The following is a 15,555-nucleotide window of genomic DNA, read 5'->3' as shown; positions in this document are numbered from 1 at the left end:
TGCGTGATTTTGGTATGACATCAACCAACTGATAACATGATACATTCCCCAGTTACTCTTGGTAATGTTATTTATGTGTTCATTCTTTCCATGAACTACAGGTTACTGAACTTTCAATGGGCGAACTTCTCATGTATGCAACAGTTACTTGGTTGAACTCTTTCCCGTCGCTAGGAAAAGCAAGAAAGGACCTTGATCTCACAGTATTTGGTAAGTTTAAGGATGTTGTTGTCAGTCTTCAGAAACATATCCCATTCATAAAAATAACCATGAGACAAAAAAAGAAAGTGGCGCACCAATTGAAGCATATTTCATGGCCAGTGAAGCCCTGCCCCATCCATCCTTGCACAAATGCTCCAGGCTCCATGATGTAAATGGAGAGATCCTTTTTACTCTACTTAAAATGTCTCGGGGGTTCTTATTTTCATCAAAGCATAAGTGACTTTAGATGCTAAAAGAAAACAGAAGAGACATATGCAGGAACAACGTCTCTTGAAGTGTGCCCTTGTATGGCAATTTGTCACATCCCTCGCTTTTCATACAAGGCAGCACTGTGGGCATGGGAAGATTTTTTGGGTTAGACAAATTAAAGTTAGCACTTATTCCGATTCACTAGGTAGGGCGTAGGTTTAAATACTTCATCCCCAGCTCTACACTGTCTATGGAGCTAATGGAATCCTTCTCGTGCAACTCCAGTCATGTAACCCTTGTAGAGTGCTGCGAAAGAGCAGCTTGACCTTCCTGCTCAAGCTACTTTGGGGCTGGTTCATGGAATTATTTGCGCCGAAAAAAGGGGATTTGTGCGCCATTCTGCCCGCAAATCCCTATTTAACAAATGGGGATTTGCGGGCAGAAAGGCGCACAAATCCCCGTTTTTCGGTGCAAATAATTCCATGAATCAGCCATTTTATCTTACTAGCTCCACAGTAAGAAAAGTGGTGTCACCTTACGGTCTGTCGGAGATAGGTGTATAAACAGTAGAGTCAACTTAAGTGTGTTTCTGAGTGAAGAAAACCTAAGGATGATTCTTCCATTTTGAGGCATATAGCACTTTTAAAGTAAATATGTCATCAAACAAAACTTGTTTTAGGTAAAAATAAAATGTATTACGAAAAAAGGATTCAATTTAATGTGTGGCTCCTTGCCAATGGGAACACCTCTGAACCTACACAGCCATGCTCTTTGGCTCGTAGAATAAGAAAGTATGGCATCCGTCATCTGACTCTTATTGTTAGAGCTGGCTCTGGGGATGGAGAACTGACCTACCCATCTGCATGTGATGTTTAGTAAAAGTTATTTTAGCTGTTAAATAGTTTTCATTCATTTTTGTTGGTGGAAGGTAATCAGAAATGATCCACTAAATACAAAGTCACCTAAACCTCATTTGATTGTGCATTGGCTCCAGAAACGTGATAGTGTACATTAGTGTAAAAAAAAAGGACATTTGGTCAGTGGTCTAATCATGGCTTAACTAGAATTAGTACCTGACACTGTTTTTTTCGTTCAAAACAAATGTACCGATTGGTACACTTGTGAGCCTTACCAGATGATAATCCCGCTCTCGAACTTGCGCGCCCCTCGCGCTTGTCGTCTTCTTTTTTTTTTTTTCAGGCCACCATTGAAAGGGAGAAGGGACTACGTGTAGTCCCTTCTCCCTTTCCATGGCGGCCATTTTCTTTGTTTACTATTGCTGCCATAGAAAGAGAAAATGGACCAACTAAGTTTTGTGTCCGCGACGGCCATTTTTTGTGACTCTAACTTTTTTTTTCGGCTGTGAAATGCAACGCAGGCAAAAAAAAAAACATGAGTTCCCCGGTCTAACGGGCTGGGGTACTAAGGCAATAAGACCCTCGACGGCAGCCCATTACCGCCTACGGTAATGCCCCTGGGGCCTTCGTTAAGGCCTTTGCTACGCTCAGGCCTGTAACTGTGGGCCCCAGGGGCATTACCTTAGGCAGTAATGGCCCGACGTCTCAGGGCTTATTGCCTCAATAATTCCCTCCTTACTACTGCAGAGGAAAAGAAGTATTATGTTCTGATCCACAATTCCTCAGTGTGGTTTTCTTAGCTGTCTTTCGTATACCGTTTGTATATCTTGGTGATGTCTGTAGACAGCCTCAGGTTGCTGAAGTGAAGGGTGCCCTGCAATTGGGATTTCATGGGTCCTGCAGTAGGTCTGGCACTTTTAGCATACACAATTTGGCAACTCTTGAACTCCAAATATTGTCTCTGCATGCCACACATAGGGCAGGTAGATCTGGTAATCAGACTCGGTCATTCTCTCTAAAGGTCCCTCATATGATCCTTGCCAACTCTATTCCAGATGAAAGGGTTAGTCTGGCTTCTGTCAGGATTCTATACACATTTGAAAGGAGGCGAGGACTTCATGCACCATGAAATGAAACACTTTACATGAAGTGCATTTCTAAAGGTTCTTATAATCTGCATAATGCTAAACTGCTCTGTTTCCTGCACCTAGCCAATTCAGGTCTGCAATTTTTGGCTGTTAGATATGCCTTCTTAGCTACCAGAACCCGTTCAAACAAGATTAGTCATGGTCCAAATAGGAATTTTAATATTGTTGAAGCTGGCTGACCTTCTTTCGAGCCTGTGGATGAAGGTTATGTTGGACATGTAACACACTGGCCTTCTATGTGGATTGTTTTCGCAATAGAGATGGAGTAAAAGGGGGCGGTTGAAGTGCCAGTTTGAAATAGAGTGCAGAGGCCTCAGAGCATCGACGCTGTAAATTATTAGACATAATGACACTGTTTTTTGGGAAGCCCAGGGCAGAGGTCTTTGCAAGTACAACACGTGATTGAGATCTTGTAGGTAAAGTATAGTACTTCTGGGATTTATTTCAATGGCTTAATTTGTTTAAGCAGTTTCCATAACATTAATTTGCAATTTAAAAAGTATTCATCAAAAGATACTTTCTAGGTTTTAGACCAGTGAACACTGGTTGGAGACGAGGGAGGGCTGTTTTGCTGGAGGACCACACAGTACGTCTGCTTATGGTGTGACAAACTGGATTCTGCTCTGCAGGAGTACAAGGATGAGTAGGGATAAAAATGCCCACTTAGCCCTCACACTTCTACAAAACAAGACCCAACGTAATCATAAAGGTAAAACGGGCACATTTAAGAGATAGAGCTGCTTTGCTTTTTGTGGTAACGTGGGTAGGGGGAAGGCAATGCTCTTAAGAGGGATGAGAATGTGATTCAGTAGCAACCCAAACTGCAGAGCATAACAGTTCAAAATAAAGGGAATGTCCAATCAAGGTTCTATAAAAATATATATACTTAAAGAAAACGCACCATTTGCAAATTAACTAAATGGAAAGAAAACAATGTACAAAGCCCACCCCTGAGGAAAGACAGAAATAATGCAATAGACTGAAGAAGGTAGCTCTCTGAGTGTGAATACAAGGGTGATAGGCAAATTACCAACCACAATAAAGATGTCTTTGGGTGAAAGAAGGTGCTGTGGTTCTCTAATCAGTCTCTAGGGCCACAGTTCGGGGCCAAGAGTACTTAGTTTCGGTTCTTGATGGATGTTGAACCCATGTTGAATGTAGATGTGTCTAGATCAAGCTCAGTTCGGGCACGTTGAGTAGGGGTGAATGCGATTGCTCTGTGTGCCGAAGAGGACTCTCAACGATGCAGGTCGGGTGGTCATGGGATCTTTTTGCAGTTGGGCTGGACTGATTCAGGCTTCTAGCTGCTAGGAGGGGTCAATGTGTGATGCTGCAGTGGTTCGAATCGGCGAACAACAGTCATCAAAGGGGGTGATCTTTGGTGCGTGGATGTGCAGGTCGGTGAGGCGGCCATTCCAGGGCTAGGTGGACCAAGTGGTGGGTGTATCCTGCGGTTATAGTCCGCGTGAGAGTCGCCAGTGGTTCCGTCCTAGTCTTGGCATTGAGCAGTAGCTTTGTGTCTAGCTGGTTGAAGCGCAAGCAATTGTCCGGATTGGTGGAGGAGCACAAAAGCCAGCACCAGCATCTTCCATCTTGTCAAAGGTGCAGTAAACACGGAATGATCGATTCGGTGTGGCTGAACAGTAAGCTTCGGCTGGTCTAGTCCTCTTTGAAACCCACTCAGAGTGACTGGAGGACAAGAGGGTTACATTCAGGGTCTGCTCTCCTAGCTTTAGGAGATTCCGTGCAGGTCCTGGACTACAGGAAAGGTTCACACCCCCCCACCCCCGGTGCCATGGGAGTGGATAGGGAGCAGATCTTCCGTCTGCCTTGGCCATCTCCCTTTTCACTACAGACTGAGGACTTTGGAAAGTGCAACATTCCCTACCTAGTGGTTTAATCACTGTTTGTGAAAGAAGGTAACTTAGCCCTTCTGACATCACACCCCAAGTGCTTTGCTCCAGAGGAAGTGGAGGGTACAGGAAGGAGAGAGAGGGGCAGAGAGAAAGAAAATGGTGGCAGTCTCCATCCACTGAACAGAGCCCTCCTCACTATTCTAACCCCACCACATTTACTTATCGTTAGGATCAATGGCCTTTAGAAATGTAGCACCCTGGTATGCGGCTACTCCTTATGAATGGGTGTGCTAATTTGATGCCTGCTGTGCAACTGTCCCTGGCGGAGGGTGTTACCTGCCCTCGCAAAGAGATCAAAATAGAGGCATGGCCATTCAGCTTCCTGTCCTTTTGGCTCAACCTGTCTGACCCAATTCCAAATCCGCTTCCACAGCTGAGCTTAGCTCACAGGGGCTGATACATTTGCGATATCAAATTGGATGTGACTGTAATAATTATGAGAATACCATCCACCTCACCTAACTTTGGTATGGCTTATTATTCTGCCACCAGGCCGTACACCCATTATTATAGGGTTTCGGAACAGGGGTGCATATCTTAAATGCAGCCCCTGTGCTGCAGAGACTTGGCTGTCACTGCAGCTGTCAAATGGGCACCTGTGACCTATGAACCTGCTCTGTGTCACTAGTAAGGCATGCGCTGCAAATCAGTTTACTGATGCAGCAGGACACATGTACACACTATACTTTTGGTATGGAGTTTATGAAAGGGGAATGTGACAGAAGATTTCCCTTTCAGAGATGGAATTAGCCGCATCATTATATATAAAAGAAAGGCTTGCTAAGGCTTGGACCCCTCATGTATGGTACAGTTGATCTGAGCATTATCAGTGTCCTGATTACATCTGAGATTTAAAAAATACAGCACTTTCTAAAGGTTGGGTAGATTATTAACAGCCTGAATCATGTGAGAAAGCTTGGGTTATATGATGGGGGCTACTTGTGGGTCTGTTGGTGTAGTTAGAATAAGGATGGGCACTTCGGAGGGAGATTGGGCTAACGCCTGGAATTGTAGATTCTGTGATAAGCAAGATGTTCTAATTAATCATGTGAAAATATGGTTTGAAACATTGTGAATCAGACAAAGGACCACATGACTGTGCCCCTTTTATTAGCAGTTCAGAACAGAAGCACCAATTCTATTCCTGAACTTTGACTTTCGGTTATGTAGAAACTGTTGGTTCAAAGATGATAGGCAGTTTGTTACACACTAGGTTTCTTTTGTGAAATGTTTGCCCAAAATGACATTATGACAAGGGGTTGTAGTTAGCAACTTTTGTCAGAGAAAGGTTTAGCATTTTCAAACAGGAGTTGACACACAATCTTTTTTAGGCATTCAGGCCAACTCCTTCTGAAGCAGTGAGTGTGATGTACAGCAGCGTAGTGTGTTCAATATCCAAACTGAGATTCATTGCTGGTTTACATATTATTCTCATATCTTTCATTGTTGCTTTCACCACAACTAGAAAGGTTATTGACATTCTTTTTCTGTCAGTTAATGCATGATTTTGTTTGTCATTTTTGCCTAATAATTTGGCGCATGCTAGCAGTCATTTTACTCCCTTGGATGCAGATATGGCTGTGAGCTATTAGGGCCAAAGAATATCAGATTACGTATGGTAGTCATCATTATTCTTAGACCTGCTGACTTGTCAAATTCTTTACTACATGAAGACTGACTTCCTTCCCAGATATAGCTATCACAAAACTCCAGGGCGGCCATCCAGGAAGACTGATGGGTTGCACTCTACTCATAGAATGGTGAACCTGAAACCATGACGTGCTCTGGTCCAGTAGGTAAAAATTAAAATCAAGCTGGCAGCTTACCTAAATGTAGTATGGGGAGGCCTAGAAAAGCTCCCTGGGCGATGGAGCTGAGAAGGCATTCATCATTCGGACCACACGGATGAAGGACTGCACATCAGGGCAGCAGGGAATTATCTGTTGACATTCATTGTTGGCAAATGTCCCTGTTCGACAGTTATCTCGAAAGGTTTGGGGCAAAGACAGAAATCCACTGACAAGGAAATAACTTACTCAGCTGGCTCAGGTTCTGCTTCATCTTATCTGCCAAGTAAATGGAGTCCCCTTCTAAAAAACAGAAAACACTACAGTGGAGGACATGGCTTATGGCCCTTGGATGTTTCATCTAGAAATTCCAGGAATATTATGATATCTGTCTCGAAAAGAGGTTGCTCTTCAATGTAATAAAGACTGAAAAGGAAGGGGGGACAGAAGATAATTGCAAATTGAGAAGTAGCTTCTAAGAAAAGGCTGCTTCAAAGTACCTGATCCGAACAAGACAATCATGAACCTGGCTATCCTCCTCAAGGAAAATGCATTTGGGTCACTCTTTAAGAAGCAAGGCACTAGCAACTGTAGTCTTGTGCAGTATCCTCAAGATGTTAATATGGCCCTCAATCCTGTTCAGTGGAAGGATCATTGAAGCGCTCCTCGTGTGCCCTTCTCTAATTGGATATTCTCGATTCAATGCATTTGATTCTAAAGAAAAGTTACTTGATAAAGGCGTGGTTTATTTATAACATTTATTATCCAGCATTGACATGTTCTATAGCTTGGCCTCAGTCCTTCTCTTCTACCATTAATGAACTGTTAATATAATTTGTATTTGTGTGGTCTTTTTATATGCACAGCTCAGAAACCCAAAAAAGCTTGAGTATATTCAGTGTGCAGACAGTATCATTCTTTTTATTAACAAAATATAATAGTACAAATATTCATGCATGAGATCAAGAAGGATGTAAATTCCAAATACTGTCAGTTTTGTATTTTTATTTGACAATAGGAGTGAAATCAAATGCAACAATGGGATCTCCCCGGAAGGAACAATAACAGTCAGGATGTTTTTCCCAAATAAAAGTCCTTCCCGCTGGAGTGGTTTGTTAGGCTTTCAAGCCCCTGGGCCAATATCCATGTCTGTGCAGTTTTAGGAAAGGTATTTTGTCTCCAACCTCTGCATCTGTGACATTGTGGGCTTACGGGGTACCCTGACCATTCTTGTTTTGTACAACTGGTAGTAGGCTTTCCAGAATACCTTGTTCCAAAACTGACTCTGGCACTATGTCCTGCAGGCAGATGGGTCCATGGTCATGTACAGTAGAGGGAGATGGAGGGGGCCCTGTGGCTGTACAGATTCTACCCAAGGCCTCTGCCCCTTCAGCTCTTTCAGCTGACCGTAATCTTCCTATTCCTGTCCCGGTCCTCCACCACCCTCTGATACTGCCTATGGTCAAATTGGCTCACTTGAACCTTTCCGTTATGCTATCTAAATTCTGCCTCACCTCCATCTCTCTTACATTTCTTGATCATGCATGTTTCCCTCCTACCACCTGAGTGTCAGCCTCTAGGCTTGAGGTGACTAGTCCTAGTCACTCCTCGTACTGATATCCATAACTCCTCCTGGCTCCTCCTTATTGCCCCTATCTACCACTACTTCCTTCTAACTCTACCCCCATTATCACCTTCTCCGTCTGCTCACTCTCCTCCCTCCATGTTAATAATAATAATCAAGCTTTTATATGGCGCTAACTTGCCCGTAGGCATCAAAGCGCTGGATAACCCTGGATATTATCATCCCACATCGTGGTGCTCAATTTATCGACCTTGGAAGGAACGAAGGCTGAGTTGGCCCTGCCGGGATTCGAACCTGCATCAGCAGGCTACACACAGATGTCAGTGGCGAGCGCTCCGCTTGCTGTGCTATCTTACTGTCTATTACCACAACCTCCCGAGTCACTTCTGCTACCATTATCTTGGTCTTACCCCCTCCTGCTGGTTATCTTCTGCTACCATCACTTCCTCTGCTTACTCTCCACTCTTGTTGTTACCACCACATCCTGCTCTCCACTGTCACCACCTTTTCAATCTCTTCTGCCTCTGCAGACTCTCCTCTTTCTGCTGTTTTCCACACTCTAGCCTCTCCCAAAATTGAGCCTTTTGCCCCTTTAACGTGCACTCAGCAACATGAACTGGTTGCATTTATACCGTTCTCCCTCCTCCCCTGGGTGGGTCTTTCCCTGAGGTCCCTCACAGGTGAGAGGTAATTGAGTGAGGGCTTGATTGGTTGGTTCCTTTGAGTGCGCCTGACGCACGTGTGGCTTAAGGTGTTAGACCAAACCTATTTTAGGCCATCCAGTCATCTTGATTTTCAGATGTAGTCCTCTGAACCGCTCTAAGGCAGTCTGTGCTGAGCTGAGGGCTGTGGTGTTTCCATAGTGAGCATTAAGGACTGAGAACACGCCGAGTAAGCCTTTTTGCTTTTCATATTCATTGGCAATATCATGTGAGTGGGACACGTGCCTCTTTGCTGATCAGTCAGGGAACATGGGTTTTGTAACACTGTTTCCCGCTGTAGATTCTCTGCATTCAGAAACTTGCATACTGGAAATAATATATCTGTGGAACCTATGTGCTTGTGTAAGGTAAGAATTGATGCAATCACAATGTGTGAGACTACACAACACTTATCTGCTTGGTATTAGGTAACCCACCTTTTGGTGTAGGTCTGTACTACACAAGTTGGTAGAGTGACTGAGCAGCCAGACCTATCTCAAGAGGGGTAAATGTGAGCTGGAGAGCTGCACAAAGGAAATCCGTAAATACAAGTAGCCAAGTAACACTTCTACTCAAGGTTTCAGTTATAAATAGTTATTTATTTAATTGACATCAATTGTTAAATAAGCATTCTTTACAAAGGCAATTTGTTCTAACAATGTAAATACACTTTAAAAGTATATTTCAGAATCAAAACAAATTAGTGGATAATCTTTGGATATGCTTCTCACACAATTCCTACACCCTGAGGTGACTTCAATCACAAGGACAGTAATGGCATTTGTATATCACACTAGTTATACTTTGCAGATTCTGAGGTTGCAGAAAGGAAAGGTTAGGGAAGGAAAAAGGTTAGACAGTTTCTCAGTACATGTCAGGACAACTAAATCTTCCAATGAAATATAGATAAGCCTTTCCTAGCAGTAACAGTATACAACAAGCTAGCACCTATGAGGGACCAACAGTATTAACGTCAATGGACTAGAAGAGTCTTCATGGAGCCAGGACAGCAAAGTCATTTCAAGCACAGTCTATGGATCTGATGCACTTCTTAGATCAAAGTCTTGCACAAAGTTAGAGAGTAGTTTGAAAAATCACGTGTAAGGTCACAAGCTGTGAAGACTGTGAGAAGGGAGTTGGAATCCACTCGAAAAATGTATGCCAATGCAAGTCTTAAGTCTTTAAAAGCATGGCTAAAGGCAATAGGGAAAATACCCCAACCCTAAACAGTACCTCTCGTTTGAAGAAGAGTGGTCCAGCTGGATTATGGCTTGCTACAGCGGTGCAGACCCTGGTACTTGAGCCTCAGTCTTGGGGACAAGAGGGAGGACACCGAACGGGATCCTCTGGCATTACTTGGAGGTCGTCCGCAGCTATGGGATCTTTTCGGTTCAGCGGCACTTTGTGGTTTCAGGCTTAGCAAACAGCACCACAGCGAATCTTGGATGCCGGTTGCACTCGCTTTTCTCCTTTGGTCCTGCACTCTGGCGAGGCGGTCCTTCTTCGGGATGGTCCTTAGGAGTCTTCTGGAGCTTCTAGCTGGACTCGTTCTGTGACAGATGTTACACTCGACTAGGGACACTCGACCCCTGGCATTGGGCTTCTGAAGCAACCAGAGGCACAGAAAGTCGGAGGTTGTGGTCCAGTGGACTTCGTCTCGGGGTTAGTTGGTCCAACTAACCCAAGGGGAGAAGTCGTTCCTGAGGAGCTTCTATGTTGAGGGTAAAAAGGAGGTCAGCACAGCCACAGGGCTTCACCGGGCAATTTTAAAGTCCAGGAGGATTTAGCAAGCTTCGTTCACGGTTTCGGGTGTTCTTCCAGTGTTGTTCCCTGCCAGTAGTCCCAAAACCCTTGCCTTTTAAGCAGGTTTTTCCCATTCATGCACAGAATAGGCTGTCAATCACACAGCAGGCTGAAAGGACAGCCAGCCAGCCAATCAGGACTAGTTGCATTCCTAGAGACAAAGGACAGGGGAGTTTCAGGACCCTCCCTCACATCCTGTCCTTCCAGACACACTGGAGCCAGGGGTGGGCTTCAGGGCTGAAGCCCGCTAAAGGCAAGACAAACAAAGGGCTCAAACCTGTCTCAATGCACAGAGTAAAAGCAAAGAAAGACCTCACAAACTAAAAACGGCAAAAAAAAGAAGACGGGCCATTTTGACAAAATGGTCCGCATGGGTGCTGTACTGCAGCTGAGGATTCAGCCTGCGGTAGAAAGCGCAATGGTACGAAACATTAAACCACTGCCAGCAGCCATTTAAAGTAGGAAGGGTAACATAAAAATGTTAAATGAGAAAGTAGGATAAGGTGCTACTAGGTAATACCCCCTCCCCCCCGTACTCCCCATAAGATGATGTGTGCTGGACCTACAAAGAGAAAAGGTAAGTAAAGTCAGTTTAACTTTACTATTCTTGGGAACTGTTGTTCACACAAGAAAAGGTATTGAAACCTTAAGAGAAATCCAAAGGACATCCCAGTGACACTTCACTGAAGGTGCTGTGTGTCACCATACAAAATGCAGATGCCTTTAGTTTGTCAGACTCCAAAAACAGTGAAAACATAAAATCCAAATCTGGTAAAAACACATGAGAGAGTGAGAAAAAGGTCTCACAGACTTCAGGGTTAAAATGAAAAAGTCATAAATCCTGCAAAAGTGCTGGGGGTCTCTAAGGTTGAAGGGAATTGGCACATAAATGCAAATTCTTCCTAAAAGCTTGTCACAGATTCTGCGAACTTGCCAAGATAATGTCTTTTAAACATTAGGTGAACCATCAACAGTAACACTATTTGTCGACTATATAGCAAAGGTTTCCTATAAGGGGAAATACCTTATTTTCAATACGGTTCTTTTCAATACGGGAGATTTGGGTCTGGAGTGGGTCAGGTTTAGACTAGTTCAGGAGGGAAGGCTCTCTCATTAGCCTGATGGATATAAGAGGGGTTTTGGTCAGGTCCAAGCTTTGAGCAGTGCTCTGCTCTGACAACCAGTATGGTGGGGAAAGGACTGGACCCCAGAGGCTGGTCTCTGTATCAGCATAGTGACTGTGCCATGTCATGTGCCAGGGTGCAGGGACAGTGGACTAGGATTCCTCATCAAATCTCTCACAGATACAACATCCACTGGCACAGGGTGGCACCCGAGTCATCCAGAACCTGGCAGAGCCAGACATTGTTTTCTTCTTCATTGGATCAATTACTACAAGCGAAAAACAAGACTGCTCACACAACTAATTGCACTTTAATTTATAAAGTTGTATTAGTTAACTCTTCTTTTTTTTAAATGTAATCAATCACTGCACTGCCATTTATAAATGTGTGTGTATACTTCTTTTGCAGTTTTTAAGAGAGCGGTCATACTGGTTTACAAGGAGAATTGCAAGATGAAGAAAAAATCAGTAAGTTGAGGCGTGTTTCCTGTTGTGTACACATTTGTTTTTATAAATCAGCAACAATCATTTTAAAGTCCCACCCAGTCTTCTCTGTCTTTGCAATGTTTTTGTTTAGTCCAGCCAGATAAACTTTGACAGTTCTAATCTGGTTTAATTATCGGTGTTTTTCTTAAATATTCCTTCTGACAACTATTTAGAAATGTTTATTTCCTCCAGGACCCGGTTGCACAGTTTTAGATTTTTCTGAAACAATTTGATTCCGCTCTTTTCTAGCAACTAATGGAAAGTTGCATCACCTCCTGCATCCCAGATTGTATGGGAATATGGCTGTTATAAACATGGTGCAACCTTTGTGCTATATAACATAACCAAGAGTGAGGAATCCACATAATAAAAATCAGATAAGATCTCAAAGGTAAAAGAATGTATTTCAATTGGAGAGCGTTGTCAGTAGTCAGTCCTTGTTATATTATTGTCACTCTGTGTGGAAGCTTTTAATTCACATGTGAACTTTCCTACCACGAGCTACAATAAGCAACCACATTGGGGCTCGTCTTTGATGGACAGATCCTTGCTTAGTGTTAGGGAGATTTTTCAACAGCTCTATGGTGAAGGGTGTGTAACCATCTGTACTGAGGGTAAGATGGGGTATCCACTAAAGATAGTCGATAGTCTCTCTATTGGTAGATGTAGCTGAGCTGACATGGCGTCACTCAAGGAGGAAATAAGGCAGGTGAATTGGTACAGTTAGTCCCAATAGATAAGCCAGAAAATAACTATGCAGGTTATAATGAAAAATATACACTTTGTTTCATAGTTCAACAACACAATCACTAAAGATGTTCAAGGGAGTGCTTTGATTTAGACACAGCTCTATACATTGTGATGCCAAGGTGCGGAGGAAAAGGGGTTGCGTAGACATATGCAACAATATAAGAAATACATCAATCAAATCAACACACATTACTGTATCATATTCAGGGCCAACAAAAGCCAGTAGGTGAACAGTGGCAGTATTTCCCAGAGCCCTGAGTTAGCACACAGGTAGAGCATATATGTAAGTGTTATACCTAGCTGGAGTGAAGGGGTTAAACAACTGAAACAATGCCCAAAGGACCACCAGAAATTACACTACAGTTAGGGCCTAATTGATGGAACATTTAGCACTGTGCAAAGTGACTTTGCACTGCCAAAAAACACCCTGATTCACAGAGTGGTGCAAAGTGTATTTTTGCAGAGCATAGTCACTTTTCACTGCAAAAGTACTCTTTGCACCTCCCATTTAATGAAGTGCAAAGAGTACTTTTGCAGTGCAAAGTGACTTTGCTGTGCAAAAATACACTTTGCAGTGCTGTGTGAATCGGGGTGTTTGTTGGCAGTGCACTGTGCTACAAGTTCCATGAATTAGGCCCTTAGACTTATAACAGAAGACCTACATGGTCTCAATAGACTCGTAGAATGAAGTGGAAACATACTAACCAAAGTTAAGAACTGTATCATCAATACAATTCAAGTGCCTTAAAACATCACAGGTACCAGCTACAAATGCAGACTTTGCTGTAAAACTCCAGAGACCCAACGGGGACCCACAGAACATGTCCTCATGGGACAATTCTTTAATTCTTTTTAAATCAAAGTCCCTGTTCTACCATTCAGGTGCAGCCAAAGAAGCAACCATTCACAGGGAACACCAGAGGAGACTCCCTAGAATTGCTCCAGCTTTGAGACCAAGCCAGCTGGCGAAGGATGGATGCCAAGTAGGATTTGGAAAAATATAAGCCAATGGACAAGCAAGGTAGAGGGGAACCTGCAAAACCCCACTACTCCCGGATCTAGGGGACCTCTGACTACAAATGCAAATACTATATCAGGACCTAGGGACAAGTGCTCATAGTCCAATCTCTGAGGATTCGACTCAGAAATGGCGGCAGAACCAGCTTTGACAGGACTAGCAACAAAGACATATTGGTGCATCTAGGTGGACAACCAACCAGTCAGAACCAGCAGCATTGATGGAGAAGGCAGCAGGAAGATGGAGGGACCCGACAAAGGGTATCCAGGCCGCTTGAAGAGCAGTAGAGGGCAACAACCAACAAAGAATGGTCCCACAACGGGAGCAATGGATGGAGTCAACCCAGGATGCCCCAAGATAGAGCTACAGTTGAGTAGTGGCGTTCTACCATTTACCCAGGAAAGAGAGACTAACAACCTCACGGTGCATAATCCTGGAGGATTTTGCATAGAGGCAAAATGGCAACGACTCTGAAATGTCCGCAGCATTGAACAGCCTATCGAATCATCAAAGAGGATTGTGAGGAGGACAAGGAAAAGCCCAGGTGGGCTTCTAGCATCCTTAAGAAGACACACGGCAAGGACAAAGGAGAAAGGCTCCAACCAATATGAACAAACCAGGTTCTCGGATGAAGCAGCCCATTTTCTTGGTAATCATCCAACAATTCAGATACAAATCTGAGGAATGCACACGGTCTCAGCTAGGCAATCATATCCTCACAGGGGGCTGGCCTAGGTCAGCACTAGACATCTATAGAAAGGTTTGGGTTGCCAGTGAATCAGACTGGCTGTAAAATATGCCAAGCACGCAGACCCAACTACACAGGCTGTGTGTTGGGCATGTCTGGAGCAGAAATGCAGTCTTACATAATTTAAACCACTTTAAGGGTACAGGGTTCAGATGTCAGCACAGCAGTTATTTTAGACATTTACATACAATTGTACCCCAATGGCTACATTACTGCTACACCTTATTATAACTATTAGGGTATTTATCGAGCATGGACCTAGCATCTGAAAGCAACAGAGTGCTTTTAAATCGGGGGAGAACATTTTTAGGGAAGTAGAGAAACAAGGGAGTGGGACTTAACAGGGAAGTTAAGGCAATTTGTCTGCAATGGATGTACAAACAACCGGCTTAGGAAACAGTGGATTTCCGATGACCCAGTCCTCAGTTGGGTGGCGTCCGGAAGGGTGTGGACTTAGGTGTTAGAGGGGAGCCATTCCTTGACCTTGAAGGGGAAGCTCTTTGGCTCCTTCCTGAACTGTAGAAGCAAGGGGTCAAGTCTGATATTGACAGCAAGAAGGTTCCAGAGTCTTCGGACGTAGACACAGCAAGCCTGACTTCTGGATCTTTCCTTCCTGCACTGGCGTAGTACAAGTCCGCATAGGTCCTAAATTCTGGTGGTTAGTAGGTCTCCATAGATTCTCAGTGAGGTAGCTTGGGGATTCAAGGATGACAGCCTTGTAAACAATGCACCACGATTTGAAGATAATATGGGCTTGCAGCAGGAGCCAATGCAGTTTGATCAGGGTCAGGGCGATAAGGTCGAATTTGCAAGTACTTTGATGAGTCGTGCTGCAGCATGCAGGACATATTTCATGCCAGGGTAGGTGCTGGAAGGCCTTACAAAAAAGGGCGTTGCCACCATCCAGGTGGGCAAGGACTAAGAATTGAGCAGCAGATCTGAAGTTGTTTTCTGGGGTGAAGAGCTTGATTTTCCGCAGAGAGAAAGCTGGTCCCATGCATTTTGTCTCTTCCTTGCTATGCAATGTTTAAAGGAGTGGAGTCTGTCAATGCTGAACCCAAGGGACTTGGTGCATGTGGACAGCTGGGGTTTGACGCCCTTGAGGTCCATAACAGAAAGTCCTGTATGGATGTCCCGGTGTTCAGTGTTGTTGGTCAGCAGTAGGAATTCAGTATGGGAGGTGTTGGGCTTCAGGTAAGCACTGGGTGTCCACAATTGGATC

The 15,555-nt window shown here is 44.0% G+C and overlaps 1 protein-coding gene across 4 annotated transcripts in view; it reads left to right on the top strand.

The window, feature by feature from the left end:
- TIAM2 (TIAM Rac1 associated GEF 2) overlaps nucleotides 1–15,555 on the top strand; it is a 552,861-nt gene that overhangs the window by 493,432 nt on the left and 43,874 nt on the right. For all 4 annotated transcript variants that reach the window (XM_069607743.1, XM_069607744.1, XM_069607746.1 and 1 more), the window contains 2 exons: nucleotides 102–210; nucleotides 11,741–11,799. In XM_069607743.1, coding sequence (XP_069463844.1) covers nucleotides 102–210; nucleotides 11,741–11,799 — 168 coding nt within the window. The remainder of the gene's footprint in view (nucleotides 1–101; nucleotides 211–11,740; nucleotides 11,800–15,555) is intronic.

Source organism: Ambystoma mexicanum, chromosome 4q (genome assembly GCF_040938575.1).
Source record: "Ambystoma mexicanum isolate Mex_15411 chromosome 4q, UKY_AmexF1_1, whole genome shotgun sequence".
In the NCBI taxonomy this organism is placed as follows: domain Eukaryota; kingdom Metazoa; phylum Chordata; class Amphibia; order Caudata; family Ambystomatidae; genus Ambystoma; species Ambystoma mexicanum.
The sequence above is the reverse complement of the archived record's forward strand: the minus strand, read 5'-3'. Positions and strand labels throughout refer to the sequence as shown.